Source organism: Parasteatoda tepidariorum, chromosome 1, assembly GCF_982258835.1.
Source record: "Parasteatoda tepidariorum strain Cologne lab strain chromosome 1, Ptep-v5.0, whole genome shotgun sequence".
Lineage (NCBI taxonomy): Eukaryota > Metazoa > Arthropoda > Arachnida > Araneae > Theridiidae > Parasteatoda > Parasteatoda tepidariorum.
In genome coordinates, this window is record NC_141755.1 from 105,282,968 (window position 1) to 105,301,542 (window position 18,575).

At 33.5% G+C, this 18,575-nt stretch overlaps 1 protein-coding gene across 2 annotated transcripts in view; it reads left to right on the forward strand.

Annotated features, from left to right (window-relative positions):
* Positions 1-7,610: 7,610 nt before the first annotated feature.
* Positions 7,611-18,575, forward strand: part of SMC2 (structural maintenance of chromosomes 2) — an 87,873-nt gene continuing 76,908 nt past the window's right edge. For both annotated transcript variants that reach the window (XM_087150156.1, XM_087150167.1), the window contains exons 1-4: positions 7,611-7,961; positions 8,054-8,203; positions 13,834-13,995; positions 14,877-14,987. In XM_087150156.1, the coding sequence (XP_087006282.1) occupies positions 7,794-7,961; positions 8,054-8,203; positions 13,834-13,995; positions 14,877-14,987 (591 nt within the window). In that variant the 5' untranslated portion in view covers positions 7,611-7,793. The remainder of the gene's footprint in view (positions 7,962-8,053; positions 8,204-13,833; positions 13,996-14,876; positions 14,988-18,575) is intronic.

Genomic DNA, 18,575 nt, shown 5'->3' on the forward strand with positions numbered 1-18,575 from the left:
TTTTTATTATAAAAATCATAACACTCACCTGTTTTATAAATCCGCAGAATTCCAAATGAAATGTTCTCGTTTGAAAATTTTATTTTCAAATAATATATGCATAGATTATCCCCTCATTACTTTTAGATAACATACCACACATAAAAATTTTATAAATGTAAGATCTCGATATGAATTTGAATACGTAGATTAAAAACAGAATAGCTGAATTCTAGTTGAAATTATTCCTTCAAAACAAAAAAATAATTACCAAGAAAACGATACAAATTTATTAATAATCAGCACAAATGAATCTATTTCAAGTAGTTCGGATGATTCTTTATTGTTTTACGAATAATATAGATACAGAAATATATACTATTCTATAAAGAAGAACAATATTCTATAACTACTAGGAGGCTTCGCCCCCTGCTCGCTGGCGCTCGCCAACCCCCGGAACTGGTGTCACAGTTCATTTCGGATTGCTTCGCAATCCGATGCTTGCTTTGCTCGTTCATTGGATACGCTCTTAACGTCTAGCTTTTGTTTACTTTTTTGAACACTGAAGTTCCGAAAACTTTTCACTGTAGAAAATTCTAAACCTGTGCATTTCAATATTAATTTGAAATTGCAAACAGTTCACATATTTTTCTTAATCACACTATTCTAAATTTCAGTTGTTGAGAAAAGTAACTGTTGGGCTAAAACCATGTGTTGTAAAACAATATGAAATAGTACTGAACGCCGCATTTTAAAGCTTCGGATTCGATGAAGATAATTCTGTGAGATTTTTTTTGATAATTTGGTGAGAATTCACCCGATTAGACATATGATGCTCACTACGTGCTCTTGCGCAACCGAAGCCTATCAATTAAAACGTATTAGCATTTTATATAATATAGATTAGCCATATGATGCTCACTACGTGCTCTTGCGCGCCGAAGCCTATCAATTAAAAACAGTGGCGTACGCAAGGGAGGGGTTTAGGGGTTTAAACACCCCCCTTGAGCTCAGACAAAATATCAAAAATAAAAATTTTAGTAAAAATTATGCAAGCTATTATTTTTTAAGACTATATATTTTTATCTGCCTTATGCCTACTTTTTTTTTTCTCGCGGTATTTCTCAGAATGCTGAAAAAACATTAACTATAATAGGGTTGTACTTTTGAAACCAAATTCACGTGATACTGTTACGGACTGGTTCCTTTCTGTCCTGCCAGTATAGTTTTCGAGACTGGCTGTCATCGCGAGATCTTAACGCGATGATTCTGGAATCCTAGACGTTCTGTCGTCTTTGAGACAATTCGAGAATTTTGGAGATGCGGTGAAAAATTATATAAAAGGGGGAACGGTGTACAGTGGAGTTAGTTAGTCAGAATAAGAGTTATCTCTGCCGCTTGTCTTTCGGAGCTTGCCGCTAAATCTATTTTGATTTATCTCAACAAAAAGTTCATTCAATCGCCGAACCGTCCCGCAGTGAACTGATCGTTAAGACACGGTTCCCAGCAGATCACCGAAGTCAAGCATCACTGGCTACGGTCAGTGCGCGGGTGGGTGACCACTTGGATCAGCCCGCGTAGGGGCCGAGGGTGTGCGGTGTTGGTCCTCGTTAAACTGCTCTACCGTAAAGTACTCGATTTCGCGTGCAGGTCGTCGGGCTACCGAAGCGGGGGTGCCATCCCCTCTGCAGAGGATAAAAATTATGATGGCATGTCTTCGGAGCATCCTCAGGGGTGTTTCCCAGACCGTCGCCAATAGCCCATCGTGCAGCTCTAGTGCGACGTAAATTTACTACAACTACAACAATCGCGGAACCCGTCGTCGCCACTATTTCGACTAGTGAAGAAATCAGTAACAATACCATTGGAGATACTGTGCTCGTTGAAGTTATTCATTCCAGCTCGAAACTTTGAGATTGTAGCGTAGCGGATATTTCTGTACCAATCCATATATATAAATATATTTGCTGTTCTTGGATCTTTAGGATGTCAAAACGCAGGAATTTAACAATTTTTAATTATTTTGCGAAAAAACCGCGACCTGAAATTAGTGAGGTGACAGCATCTAGTACCAATGTAAGTTTTTCTGTTGTACAGAAATGTGATACTTCCGTTGAAGAAAACGCTTCTAACATAACAAAATCTGATGAATGTGAAAGTGTTACTTCCCACCCATATGGCATTGGACTTTTTTTAGAAGATATTACATTATGTTCTTAAACTTAAAAAATCAAATCAAAATTTAACTAAACAATGTTGTCTAAATAAAAAGTCAAAATTGTCTAGCTGTCTAAATTAGGGAAATAATAGTGCTTTATTACAGACTCGAATTTCTTTTAGTAGTTTCAGAAAATTATGAACACCCCCCTTGAAAAAATTCTTCGTACGCCCCTGATTAAAAATGAAAACTGTTTTCAACGCGAGAATAGAAATATCATCGCTTTTATTGATACATACGTATTAGCGTTTTATATAATATAGACTAGGAGGCTTCGCCTGCTCGCTGGCGCTCCCCAACCCCCGGAACTGCTTTCGCAGTTCATTTCGGATTGCTTCGCAATCCGATGCTCGCTCATTGGATACGTTCTTAACGTCTAGCTTTTGTATACTTTTTTTAACACTGAAGTTCCGAAAACTTTAACTGCAGAAAATTCTAAACCTGTGCATTTCAATATTAATTTGAAATTGCAAGCAGTTCACATATTTTTCTTAATCACACTATTCTAAATTTAAGTTGTTGAGAAAAGTAACTGTTGTAAGTTTTGTTTTAAAGTCTTTTCCACCAGAGGGCTAAAACCATGTGTTGCAAAACAATATGAAATAGTACTGAACGCCGGATGTAAAGCATCGGCTTCGATGAAGATAATTTTGTAAGAATTTTTTTGATAATTCGGTAAGAATTCACCCGATTAGACATATGATGCACACTACGTGCTCTTGCGCGCCGAATCCTGAAAAATGAAAACTGTTGCCAACGCGAGAAAGGAAATATCTTCGGTTTTATTGATACATACGTATTAGCGTTTTATATAATATAGATAGATTATACAGTTCTGTGCGTATTTTGAATTCTTATTTATTCATTGGAATGACGAAAGCAATGCTGACTTCAGTTTAATTTGTAATGAACTGAAGACAGAAAAAATTATTTTACCGTAATACACACAATCTGTAACAGCAAGTGATCATGAAATTGAAAGTTATGTTGTTGGTAATAGAAAGATAAAAATTATTGAGAAATTGTTCTTCAAATGCTTGGCGTGTTCTGCTTCAATGTTTGGCATGTTCTGGTTAGTTTTTTCAAGAAATTCTACCTTTTCCTTAGGGAAATTTTGCTTCTTATTTGCTGCTAATAAAATTGCGTCCGTCATTGCCAATGGTTTTGTGGGAGTTAATGTCCGATATTTTCAGTCTCCCGCTAGATGGCGTACTCGAGGGTTGCGATAGCGAATTATAAACTTAAAATAATTAATATTTTTTAAAAATATTAAGTAAAGCACCGAAAAAATATAATAATTCGCTAAAATGTAATGACTTCCGGTTTTGATTTCCAGCTTGCGGTTTAATTTTATCGAACTCTCTACACACAAACACTGCTGTAACTTCATAAGTAATGTGAATAGAATAAAAAGTAAGGTATATTTTTAGAAAGTAGAAAGTAGCGGAATTAATAAATGCAAATAAAAAAATCGATAATTTCGTCATAATTAGCATTTTTGTGGTAGTCAGATATCTTAAGTTTGCTACTACCTATGTTCTAATCCGTAGCCTTGTAATTTAATTTTGCGTCCAATCCAGAAGACAAGGGAACTCCTGGATCAAGTATCGGATGAAATTTGCCTTCATAAAGGACTTTTAGAAGAAACTAACTCGTATTTGAGTTACATGGTGAGAAATACCACGAAAACCTCCCACAGTTAGCCTGACGGCTAGGGGACTCAAACCCATGATCCATCTACCACTGAGGATAATTTACGTTAGCAATGTGGTTGGTGCAAGTTGTATGCGAAGGAAGTATTACGGTTGATGCGGACTAATTTATACCCTTTACATTACTATATGTCCCGCAGTGGACTGATCGTTAAGACACGGTTCCCAGCAGATCCCCGAAGTCAAGCATCACTGGCTGCGGTCAGTGTGCGGGTGGGTGACCACTTGGATCAGTCTGCGTAGGGATCGAGGGTGTGCGGTATTGGTCCTCGTTAAACTGTTCCACCGTAAAGTGCTCGACTTTGCATGCAGGTCGTTGGGCTACCAAAGCAGGGGTGCCATACCCTCTGCAGAGGATCAAAATTGTTATGGCTTGTCTTCGGATCATCCTCAGGGATGTTTCCCAGACCGTCGCCAATAGCCCATTGTGCAACTCTATTGCGGCGTAAATTAACTACAACAACAACATTACTACACGAATTATTAACACATGTAAGACATGTTTTCTGTAACAATTTTGTATGCTGACTTAAATAAGACCAATACTATGACGATGGAACAAATTATTTAGAATTTATGAGTTTTATGTATAAATAGTACAATCTTGTACTTGCACTTATTTACACATCTACATTGCAAGATAGACTAATGAGGTACTGTTTCTTGTGTAGATTTTTCTAACATAATCCTAAGAGAATAAACACGAGTCAACAGGACAAATATTTAAAAAGTTGAAATGTGACTTTTTTTAAGTATAAAATTTTCAATTTTTGAATTGCTCTTATGAAGAAAATCTTCATAACTTCTGAACTATTCTAGCATTCAGTTCAGCTTGAAGGATTCATTGAAATATATACTTTTCGTGTTCAGATAGTACCTAGATGATAATGTAAAGTGTATACATAAATACGAGTTAAAAGTAATACTATATAAAAAGTCTTGCAACTTTTGAACTATTCTAATGACTTGTGTATAATTTCATTCAGTTCACCTTCAAAAAATAGGTGGAAACAACGTCTCAATACCTCACTTGTCTGTCTAGAAGAAATTCAATTCTACCCCACAAAACAACCCTTTTTACCTGAAAAAAAAAGGGGGGACGTAAAGAAGAGAGCAGGAAAGTTTCTAAATTAACACATCCAAAATTATGTCTACATTAAATTAAGTTATATTTACAATACTTAATAGCGTTTTTGATTAATTAAATATTAAAGAGACATAACCCTCACTATTTTAGATTTAGGTTGAATTCCGCATTTTTGCTCTCGCTTATATGCCTGTTTTAGGCAGAAGGGTGCGATTGTTCTTGTTTTCCAGTGGCGCCATCTATAGCCAAGAATTCGACTTCAACCACACCCGTTTATAGGGCGGACCTATTCATACATCCATTCCTTCATCCACAGATCTTAATTTTGACCCGAATTAGAAAATGATCAATCTCCAATCCAGTATCCCCAGAGGTTTTGATTTGTTATGGGAATATGGTGGACTTTGCGACTCGACAGATTTAACGTGCATTGGTCACCATTTACTGCATGGGGAGTCTTCGGCCGGAGGGGTTCGAACTCATGAACTGTCGGACATGGGACCAGTGCCCTACCGACCAGGCTATCCCGACCTCTTTGCTATTTCGATTTGTTTTTCTTTTGTTTTCAACAAACGCTTGGTGATAGATTGCAACTTGATGCCATGAAACCTTTGAAATATTAAGTGGCCCTGATCGGGAGAAAAGGTAACTGATAATTTTTAGAATTTGAGGACTTTTTTCTCAACATTTTTCAGCAATAAAGTTAATAATATTCGTTAGGAAACTTGCCACCATACATTCGTCACATTATTATTTACACAAACGAAAACCGACTTTTGGATTATCCTGATAATCCTTCTGAGATGGGGGGGGGGCGTTCAGATACCTATTAGATAGAGATACTTATAGTTAATTTGCTCCTTGTATGTACACTATTCGTTTTTTTAGTGCTCCCGCAGTGGACTGATCGTAAAGACACGGTTCCCAATAGAACACCGAAGTCAAGCATCACTTACTGCTGTCAGTAAGCTGATGGGTGACCATTTTGATCAGCCTGAGTGGGGACCGAGGGTGCGCGATATCGGTCCTCGTTGAACTGTTCAAATGTGAAGTGCTCAACTTCGAGAGCAGATAGTCGGGCTACCAAAGCAGGGGAGCCATCCCCTCAGCAGAGGATCAAAATTGCGGTGGCATGTCTTCGGATCATCATCAGGGATGCTTCCCAGACCGTCGCCAATAGCCGATTGTGCAGCTCCAGTGTGAAATAAATAAAATACCTACATATAAAGAATCCCAGCGAAAATTTTAATTGAAGTAAAATTTGTAAGATTTCATTGTTAACTTCTTAATATGGCAACACTAATGATTTCTTAGAGATGATCTCGGTATTTTCCCTTTTCTATGATACGAAGACAATACACACGTATTCGTACTCTACACTGCATTAGCACAAAATTCACTGTAGCTCAAGTGGTCGAGGTGCTTAATTCCTGCTGCACCACGGGGGAGAAGGTCGCAGGAACGAGTCCCGAAGTTTCAATAGAACTCCAGCACTTACAAATATTCAAGTAACAGAGCGATCTGCATAAAACTTTATTTCGAATTATAAAAAAATACACAGCAGTGTTATATTGCGTTTCTATGTCTTATAATTAAACACTTCAATTCACCAATTCGCCATCACTTTGTCGGCAGACAGAATTTTCTTAAACTTCTTCGGCTTCGGCGAGCCTGGATGTTTTCACTGACGGGATTGTTCTTTTGTTTCCGGTATCATGTAATGGACCTAGGTCTCGTCCCCAGTGACAACAGAGTGCAAATATTCCTCGCCATCGGTTTCGTAGGCATGAAGATATTCGCGGGCCGCTTTCACACTTTGCCGTTTGCTGTCATTCGTCAGCATTTTCGGGACCCACCTTGCACAAACCTTGGCATATTCTAAGCGGTCTCTCAAAATGTTATGAATGCAGGACTTTCTAACATCAGGGGTCATCTCGCTGAGGTCCCGAACCATCACCCTTCGATCTTTCAGCATTGCTTCTTCCACTTTTGCATGCGATAGTGGAAAGCATGCGATATATATATATATATATATATATATATATATATATATATATATATATATATATATATATATATATATATATCGCATGCTTTCATCTTCAACGTGTGGAGAGAAAGGAAAAGGAAAAGAGGATTAAGAAAAGGAAAAATATCCTTCTACATTCCTATACAACTGCAAAGGGGAGGAGAGGAAAGGGAGTGTGCGGGTGGTGAGTGTGCGGGTGGGTGACCACTTGGATCAGAATGCGTAGGGACCGAGGGTGTGTGGTATTGGTCCTCGTTAAACTGTGCTACCGTAAAGTGCTCGACTTCGCGCGCAGGTCGTCGGGCTACCGAAGCGGGGGTGCCATCCCCTCCGCAGAGGATCAAAATTGTGATGGCATGTCTTCGGATCATCCTCTGCGATGTTTCCCAGACCGTCGCCAATAGCCCATTGTGCAGCTCTAGTGCGACGTAAATTAACAACAACAACAACAACAAAAGCATGAAAGAGATAAAATAATAAATTTTTTTGCCAGCATTTAGCACATTTCAGAAAACTTAAAAGATTTCGAAACTTGGGCCAAACTGAGATTTGACTCACGTGACCAATGACGTTTATTGACAGGACTCCACTTGTCCCACAAAGTCTACGGATTCGTTGTTAAATAACGAATCAAGTTTGATATTTAGTTTTTCGCGGTTCTTTGATGTTTTTATTGTCTTTATTTTGAATTTGGATTCCCGTTACAAGAGAAATATTATGTTATTCATATATTCCTTATTTTAATCTTTCGATATCAGTTAAATCAAGATGTATATAAAAAGTATTACCCTTGAAGGATTTAAATCATATGGTTCGAAGGTGGAAATAAAAGGATTTGATCCTCAATTTAATGCTATTACTGGACTAAATGGAAGTGGAAAATCCAATATTTTGGATTCGATATGCTTCGTTTTAGGCATACAAAATTTGCAACAAGTAAATTATTTTAATATTATTAGTTTTTATGCTAGGAATAATTTTCAATTTCGTACATGACGTGTTTCTTTAATTTATGTTTTTTTGAACAGGTTCGTGCCACCAATTTAAACGAGCTTGTTTATAAAAATGGACAAGCCGGAATCAACAAAGCAACAGTAACCATAACATTTGATAATTCCGATAAGCCCTCAAGTCCAATTGGATATGATAACTGTTCAGAAATTGAAGTCACCAGAACGGTAAGTTTACTCATTCACTAGTTTTCGGAGGAAGGTTTCAATATCAGTATCTACGCAAAAATAATCGCTGAATTTTATGGATTTCCTTGCAGTGGCCCAAAACGATTTTCATATCGTGATGCAAGCTTAAATAATCGCCAATTAGTGGTGACTTTTAGGCAGTGGCCGACTAAAAACTAAGGAAAATACATCAACGAAATAAAAGACTCCGGAGATTTCCGTATCATGATCTGTGGCAGAATAATCACAAGTTTTGGCAACTAGTGGTCAGCGAGAAACTAAAAAAACTATCACAGAAAGGTACCGACTCGAAAGGTATAACTCGTAGCTATCCCTGGCCCATTTTTTCCCCTTTAAATGTGCAAGTTTAAAATCTATTTAGCATAGGGGTGCACAACCTGCGGCCCGCGGGCCAAATGCGGCCCTTCGACTACTGAAGTGCGGCCCGCAAGAACTTCTAAACACAATAAAAGAAGTTTAAAAAATGGCAATTTTTAATCGCACTTTTAAGTCATCACATTTTGGCACAATCAATTATAACAGATTCTTCAGTAAATGTACGTTTAGCGCGCTTTCTTTAAGCCGATTTTATCGTAAATATTTTTTTATTTTATAACCGTCGTTGAACAGCCGACCCAATTTCATGGGTTTACGACTACTTACGTTTAACTCCGTAGCCTTGTAATTTTGAACCAATCCAGAAGACAAGGAAACTCCTGGATCAGTACCCCCAGAGGTATTGATTTGTTGTGGGAACATGGAGGACTTTGAGACTCGACAGATTTAACGTGCATCAGTCACCATTTACTACACGGGGAGTCTTCGGCCGGCGAGGATCGAACCCACGACCTCTTGGATATGGGCCCAGCGCCCTACCGGATTAGGGCCCAGCGCTAATTTTTTAAACAGTTATTTCCGCTTTTCTTCGTGATTTCGGAAATCCCGAATTTTTATTACAACGCGAGTTTCAGATCGCCCATTTAAATAATCACTTTTTGGTGCACTTTATTTGTGACGATTTCATCTTAAATCTAAGTGATTTTTTTATCTTTTTTTTGTTGCAATTCTTTCTTTTTTTCAACAATTTTCTTCGGCAATTATTGCTATGCGTTCCCACGTATCATAGAAAATTCCAATTATTCTATTACGACATGAAAATTTTAAATCGTGCATTTGACAAGCTTTATTCGTGCTGAGTTCAGCAAAAATATAAGTAATTTCTTCACCCAATTATTTCTATACTTTTTCCACATGATTTTGACGATCCCGTTATTTAACTATGATGTTATTACGACACGTGATTGTTAATCGCGCAATTAAATAATCACTTTTTGATACGGTATTTCGGTGCAGTTTTATCGTAAATCCTTGTTATTTTTCCTTCGTTTTTTTCCCGCAACGAATATGATTTGGTCGAATGTGGTAATGAATTGTGATTTGGTCAAAACCAAATATTCGTTTAAAAAAAAAAAAGAAGAAGAAAAATCGACTGAACGCCGTACACTTGGGGCCAAATAGCAAAATCTTTTAGCAGCATAGCAACACTGAAACTGAAATTTGAATGCTCAGAATAATATTTCCTGGAAAAACGTATTCATAAATTAACTCTAAAAAATAAGGCCAATCAAGAACGTTTTTGAAAATGTGAAAAAGCGAAACAGAGAACATAAAAATCAATCTTAATTTTTGAAAGAAAATTTTAAAGCTGAACATCTCAGTTTTCCAATTACCAGAAAAAGCCAAGAAAAAAGAATTAAGTCAACAGAAATGCTATTAAAAATTACTGCGTTATAATAAAAACGTCTAAAAAAAGTTTTTTTTTATTTAAAAAAAATAAAAAGTTAGAAAAAACGTTCTTAATTTTTTAAATGAAAATCTAATGCTGAAAATCGCAATTTAAATTTTTCTTATTGCTATAATTTTAGAAGAAAAAAAATTGCTATAAAATAAATTTTATTAGCAACTTTATGTTTCAAAAAAAGGCTGAGTCATAATAAAAATGCCTAAAAAGGAAAAACAGAAAAAACAAATTTTTTTTAGTTCCATAAACAAAACTTTAATACTGAAAATCACACTTTTCTATGTTACTGGTTATTTATATTACAGTATAGGGAAAGAGTGATAATAAATAAGTTCTGTTGAAATGCTGGGTTATAATAAAAACAGCAAAAAATGGGGAAAAAATCCTTCTCAATTCTCAAAGTATCGAAAAAATGACAAAATTGACTTGTCTGATTATAATTTTTTAAAAAAAGTAATATCTATAAAAATTCAAAAATAAAAAGAACTTAGAAAAATACATTTCTAAAAAATATTCTGCTGAATATTTGACTGATCATTCAACCAACTGAATTTTCCACAGAAGGGCCAAATACTCGTTACATCCCTAATTTAAATGCAATGTTATTGCAACTTGAGAAATTCATAAAATGGCGGAAAACGTGAATTTTTAAACTGCTCACTGTTTTTAGTTAAGATTTCAATTTTTTGTTGCTAAAGTGATCTTTTTCCATAAAAAAAATTTTTTTACGATATAAAAAAATCTAATAATTAATAAAATGAAATAATAAAGTACATTACAAAATAAGCATTGAATTTTATTTTCCTATACTCTCACTGTTTTGTTTTTATTTTAGGCTTTTGTTAAAAACCTATAAATTTTCTTCAATTAAAATATTTAATTTGAATTTATATTACTTGATTATGACAAAATTTTTTCCTACTTTCATTCTGTGGGCATTGCAGTTTTTTTTTATTTATTAGAATTTACGAGGCGTATCCAGAAAGTAAGTTTCCCTATTTTTAAAAAAAAAAGAACTCATACTTTCAGGAACATATTTTTGGCCAATAAGTACAGCAATGTTTCAGCTATTTTTCAACATAGCAACATAGAATTGAGACACTTGTCGTATCATGGGTTCAACTTTTGTATCCCTCTGTCGTAGAACTCTGCCGCCTGTGAATGGAACCAAGTTGTGAAACAGTAAGCGCCAACAGTTACTGTGAAACACTGCGGAAATTGCGACGTGCCATTCAAAACAAGAGGTGTGGAATGCTTACTGCAGGTGTTGTGCTCCTCCATGACAATGCTCTTTCACATACAGCTCGACGCACAGCAGCTGTTTTGACGAAATTTGGCTCGGAGTTGTTTGATCATCCACCCTACAGCCCTGATCTTGCTCCCAGCGATTTTCATGTTTTCTTGCACCTCAAGAAATTCCTGTCCTCCGGTGAGCGTTTTGGCAACGACGAAGAGTTGTCACACGCTGGTTCCATTTACAGGCGGCAGAGTTCTACGACAGAGGAATACAAAAATTGATCCCACGATACGACAAGTGTCTCAATTCTGGTGGTGGCTATGTTGGAAAATAGCTGAGACATTGCTGTACTTGTTGCCAATAAATATGTTCCTGAAAGTATGAGTTCTTTTTTTAAAAAAAAAATAGGGAAACTTACTTTCTTACTTTCATTTATTTCTTCAAAGTTTATTTATTTTGATAAATCTATTGTTCATATGATAAAAATAGCAATTTTTTTTGTAAAAAAAAAGTATAAGTTTCTTTATTTTTGAATGAATTCTAAAAATGAACACCTTTAATTTTTTACAAATATATTAGAAAGTTTATTGATAAAAAAAATAGAACGCTAATGTTAAATAAACATTACTACATTTGTCATTAACATGTCTCAATACATGTGCGGCCCTTCGTTAGCCAACCTGCTGTGCAAGTGGCCCTTCCAGGGGTCTGTCCAAGCCGAATTTACTACCGTTTAGCGGTACCTTCACAAATTCAACTTTAGGAAAAACGGTAGTTTCACAAATTCAATTTTAGGAAAAACGGTAGTTTCACAAAATACTTTTTCTTAAAATTTTATTTTTGTATCCCTTAAGAAACGATAAATCCATATTTTTGTGTTGATTTTTTAATATAATTTTTAATTTTTCACAAATTATGTCTAAATTTTCACAAAATAGGTACCTCTCAGAAAAACCTAGACAGACCCCTGCCTTCACTCAAAAAGGTTGTGCTCCCCTAATTTAGCACCTTGGTTATTGTAGTTCCCCCCTTTTAATGCATGACTGTAGTTGGTATGTGAAAGGCCAGATTAGCAGTCGCCAGATTAGAAAAAAAAAAGTATCTTTCCGTATCTTGGTCTGTTGCGCCAACTGTAGTCGTGAAGATGCCAATAAACTTGCAATTTTTTTTTAAAAAAAAACAACATATACAAAGTATCTTTTCATAAAAACGGAACCTTCACAAAACATTTTAACTTAAAAACGGACCCTTCACAAAATAATTTATCTTTTAACCGGACCCTTCACAAATTTGTTTATCTTCATTATTGTTTTGTTAATCGAATAAACCCTTCTTAGGAAGGGGGTAGGATAAAGACAGATGTAAACGAATTAAATTTTGTCTTCGGCGGACTCCTCTTCCTTTATTCGTCCGAAATGAATATTCTGTGTTCAGCAGTATAGGCTGAATACCAAATATTTGTGTGTTGCATCTCTAATTTAGCAGCAGCAATTGCTATTTATTTTTGAAAATGTAAATTTTTTAAATATAATTTTACAGTGTTGAGCATAATCTTGTTTGTCTTTAAAATTTAAAAACTCCTTGAAAATTTTTTTTTGCAATAGCGGACCCATTTTTTACAAATTCACAAAAGCGGACCCTTGTTGAAAGAATGTGACTTAACGTTATTTTATATTCACAAATTACGAGTAATTTTTTTTCACAATTTTACAAAAACGGACCTTTTACAAAATGTTTGGACAGACCCCTGATATAAATGTTTGCCCGGGGGGGGGGGGGACTACGAGTTGTATCTTTGCAGTTGGTCCCTTTCTGTGATGTTTTTTTAGGTTTTCTCTTGGGCTGAAGCCAGAAAGTTGCCAAGACTTTGCGATTATTCTGCTACAGATCACGTTACATAAGTATCCTCAAATAATTCACTTTGTAGTTAATTTGTTTTTCGATTTACAGTTTTCTATGGGAAAAAATAAATCATAAAAAATAGTTAAAATTTGCCTTTGGTTAAGACTTCTGAAATTTGGCTAATGCTTTTGATATTCTGCTGATTTAGTGGATAATAATATGAAGTCCTTTGGGCTTGTGCTTAGTGCCTCTAAAGTACTTGAACCCAAGTGAATCATAGTTGTCAGATACAACCAGACCTAGACATTTGAATTTTAAGATTTCATTAAAGAAAGTTTTTTGTTTTTCTTATCAAGAAATTTTTTTTTCTCATTAGGAGATAATTTTTACATTAAAAATTAAATGAGATAAAAATAATAACCTGACAATCTAAAGATTCCCCCATAAAAATATTACATTGCACCAAAATAAGTAATAAATAGTTACCCAACATTTAAATTTTAGAAGCAAATCTTGATATCCCATTTAGCACTCAGGAATGAAATTATGAAATATTGCTGGAAAAAAAAAACTGAAAGAGCCTGGGTTTTTCATCATAAACCTAATAAAATCCCTTTCCCCCCCTCTAACCTTGACTTATTGGGTCTACATATTAATGATATGATGACACTGTATATTTTTAAAATCTATTTTATTTTTCTTAATTACTTCCTAAGTTTGTACTTTCTGCAATATACATTTTCATTGTAGGTAATCACAGGAGGGAAATCCAAATATGCCATTAATCGTTCAAATGCAAACAATAACCGTGTTCACGACTTATTCCAATCTGTACAACTCAATGTGAATAATCCTCACTTCCTTATCATGCAAGGACGTATAACAAAAGTACTGAATATGAAGCCACTTGAGGTAAGAAACTTATAAATATTTGCTTGATTGGAAATAATTTCACATAACTTCAACATAGAGCAACATTTTTCTAATATAAGACATTTTCAGAAGCCAGAGATTCGTGTAATTGACCTTATATTGTATTAATGATAATAATGAAGAAAAATGATTTAAATCTTTATTTTTAACATACTTTGGCAGTTAAAGGGCAGGATTAACGGTCGTCACTGGCTACTTATTTTAATAAAAAATAGCGATAAAAAATTTGTTGGTCGCCACTTTTTAACTGAAAATTCAAAAACTTATGTGTTCCAAAACACATGCTTTCAACTTCTTGTTTCATTTATTACATAAGAAAGCTGTTATTAAAATTTCCCGTAGTCTGAATTTGGTTATCAAACGCACCATTCAAGTTTAAGTTAATATTTAATATATTTTTTTATATTTATTAACAAATAACAGAATTATTTCAGATTAGTAAACATTTAGTCTGCATTATTCATTAAAAAACTCAATTCCTAAATTTTAATAGTTATAAACTTTATAATAATTAATTTTTGTTTTAAAATCTACTTAAAAAGGTTAGGAAAATGTTTCTTTATTTTTGAAGAAAGCCACATAATAATAAAAATGTACCTACATTACTTAAATAAAAATATTTTGTTCTAATAATGTAACAAGTTTTTTAATAGTTTAAAAATTTCAATTTTTGAAAAACTGGCTTTTTTTTTAGTAGCAGTTAATTTTTTGAATTAAAAATTTTTTAATATTTTCTTCCATACTTTTAAAAATTTCATTTGTTTTTACATCACAGTTAACTTTAATATTTTTTTTTCTAAAATATAATTGTAAACATGCCTAACATTTATAATTCAATTGACTCTGATTAAATTTCATAGATTTTGTCCATGATTGAGGAAGCTGCTGGAACAAGAATGTATGAAGATAAAAAAGAAAGTGCTCTTAAAAATTTGGAAAAGAAAGATTCAAGACTTCGAGAAATCAACACGGTAATTTAAATCTGCCTTGAAATTGTTTTCTCTGCTAGGGCAAACGAAGAACATTGCAGCATTTTAATGATTTAATCCATTATTGAAAAGCTGGTGTGGAGAGAGAGTTTTTAGCTTAATACTTATTTTTTGGCAAAAACTTTAGAAAAATTTTATTTTGGGAAAAATTTTAGCATATTATAATTTTCTGTGAAAAAATATGTTCGCAAGTATAGAAAAGGAAAAAAAAATATTTTGAAGGAATTATTTTCTTTACTGATAAAAAACTATTAAAATGCTTATTTACAACTCTTCATAGCACTATACATATTCTTATTTAACACGACACCTACTATTTTGAATTAATACACGTCTACACTACCGGTCAAAAGTTTGGGAAAATTTTGAAATCTACAAAAAAAAGGTCTAAATTCAAATGTTCATAGAACTGCGAAAAATTGTGTGAAAATTTGATGTGTTCTAAAGTGAACTCTCTACAGTTAGTTACATATGATCGAATTGCAATACTTTGTTTTTTTTGCGAACTGAATTCAGCTTTTCATCACGGATTGTTTTTATGGTGAAAAAATTTGTTAAGTTTGAACACTTGCCAAACTTGCAAAAAAAATTTTTTATACTTTCTGTTAATAAAAAATAGTTATTTGAACTGTTATATATAAGCCCTCACAATTTCAGATCGATTCGATTTTTTTGGACGTAGTTATAGAATTTTGAAAAACGTGTGTACTTTTTTCGATTTTTGAGCATTCCACATATGCAGTCTTTGGTCTATACATCTTCTACCAAAGAACTTTTTAATTTTAATGTTTTCTACATTTTCAAATACCGTATATTCCGGCGTATAACGCGCACTTTTAATACAAAAAATAACATTGGAATTTACGGGTGCGCGGTATACGCCGAACATAAAAAATTATAGATCAAAAAAATTTAAATATAGAACAATACTTTTATTTTAAAGAAATAACATTAAATAACCCTCCTCCCCTTACTTCAGGAATGTGGGGAACAACATTCTGCACTGCTGAATACAACAATCTCTTTTCTCAGAATCACATTATTACTCTTTCAACTCTACCCTCACATACATGTCGAATTCAGTTCTTTTAATTTTGCAAAAGATAGGGAAAAAAAACTTTTTATTTACGATTTTGAAGGACGAGATATTGCACATGTACAATCCAAATTTTTGTGCGCGTTATACGAAGAGTATATCTTAAAATGAAAAAAAAAAATTTTTAGAAATTAAGGGTGCGCGTTATGCGCCGGAATATACGGTAATTAATATTTATTATAAAACAAATATTCTTATTCATTATTGTAATTATTATTGTTTATATATATTGCTTATGTGTATTAGTTTTGTTGTGATATTTTTAATTTACATTAAATTAAAATAAAAAGTTATAACAATAATTACATAAATAATTCTTAAAAAATAATAACAATAGTATGAAAAATGTGCATTTTTACTAAACTATTTTATTTACAACAGGTCAAATATTTAACATATTCTTATTCGTATTTTTTAATTAAATAAATTAACATTTAAATCTTAGATTCCTCGAACCATCCACCTTTTGCTTTTATTGTAGCTTTACATATGCGTGGCATTCGTTCTAACAAATCACTTCAACTGATATAGAGTTCCATTCCTGTTGTAAAATGTCCCATAACTGATTTCGATTCGAAATATCAGAGCATCGTTTGAAAGAACAAACAAATTTTCGATGAAATGTGACATCTATGAGATACTGTTTTAATTATATTCATAATAAATTCTTTGTAATAACAATAATTACAGTAATGAATAAGAATATTTGTTTTATAATTGATATTAATCATTTGAAAATATAGAAAACATTAGAATTAAAAAATTCTTTGGTAGAAGATGTATAGACCAAAAGGTCGCATATGTGGAATGCTCAAAAATCGAGAAAAGTACATGTTTTTCAAAATTCTATAACTTTGTCAAAAAAAAAAAAAAAAAAAAAAAAAATCAAACCGATCTGAAATTTTGAGGGCTTACATAGAACGGTTCAAATAACTATTTTCTATTAACAGAAAGTATAAAAAAAATTTTTGGCAAGTGTTCAAACTTAACAACTTTTTTCACCATAAAAAACAACCCATGATGAAAAGCTGGATTCAGTTCGCAAAAAACAAAGTATTGCAATTTGATCATATGTAACTAACTGTAGAGGGTTCACTTTAGAACATATCAAATTTTAATGATTTTTCGCAGTTCTATGATCATTTGAATTTAGACCTTTTTTTTGTAGATTTCAAAATATTCGCAAACTTTTGACCGGTAGTGTATATTTACAATAAATTTAAGTTTATTAAACTTGTATGTGTTCATGAGACTAACAAAATATGCAGGTGTATGAAATTATTTTTCTGCATAAGTGCCACTGGTTAAATAGAAATTTACAGATGCCATTTTTTATTCTTTTTGCAAGGTAGTTGATTTTGCTAGGATGATTACAATTTTTTTGAAAGAACTGATTCTACTGTGAAGTTTTTGTGAAAGTACCATTTTCATTGTGTTAATTTTTGTTAAAGTACCAATGAACGATAATAATCCTTAATTAGGCCCTGGTTCAACACCCATTGGTGGCTGGACTCACATCCAACTTTTAATTGATGGGCGCCATATTGTCTAGTAAGACAATGCAGCTGTTATGCAATGTCTTATCACATTGCAACTACCATATTTTACTGAACTAACACACCAAATTGATTGGCCCTAATTCAACACCCATTGGTGGCTGGAATCACATCCAACTTTTGATTGATAGGCGCCAGATTGTCTCGTAAGACAATGTAGCTGTTATGCAATGTCTTATCACATTGCAACTACCATATTTTACTGAACACCAAATTGATCAAATGTTTAACACCGACTAAATGTCCTTTCCATAACTTGCTTTTGCATGTAGGCATTTTTTTAAAATCATAATTGTGTTTAGGTTAAAATGAAATTAATGGCCTCGTGTGAAACGTAAAAAGAAACATGAGTAGGAGAGACAAGGGAATCTAAAAGAAGGCAAGTAAAAGAATGATAGGAAAAAGAGTAGGGGCTTTGAATTATTCAAGAATATTAGAAAAAGCTGGCTTGGTACAAAGGTGCCTACCTTTGCTCTCTCTTTTTTGTTTTTTTGCCAAAGGAAAAGGATGGGACTGCCCCTTTGGCAGAATTTTTTTGAGCTATCTGCGACTACACTCTCTAGCACTAATATCTCTCGATGCTAATCTAAAATAACAAATACTCTGTGTTTCCGAAAAGAAATATAATTTTCTTAATTGAACTTGTAATAATTTTTTATTCTAGTATTGTGGGTGATATTCTCGCATTTTGTTGGGGGGAAAGCCAAAAATATAATTTACTTCTTCGGAATTTGTAATTAATCATCACAATAAAAAAAGTGATTAAATGTAATGAAATCCGTAGTAGTAATTTGCCAAAAAAAAATACCTGTGATCAAATCCCGTAAATCAAACTCCTCAAACGCGTGTTTCTTTTCGAGATTAGATTGTTGTAATTAATAATATCTGATAAAAAAAAATTATCACATTTAAAAACTA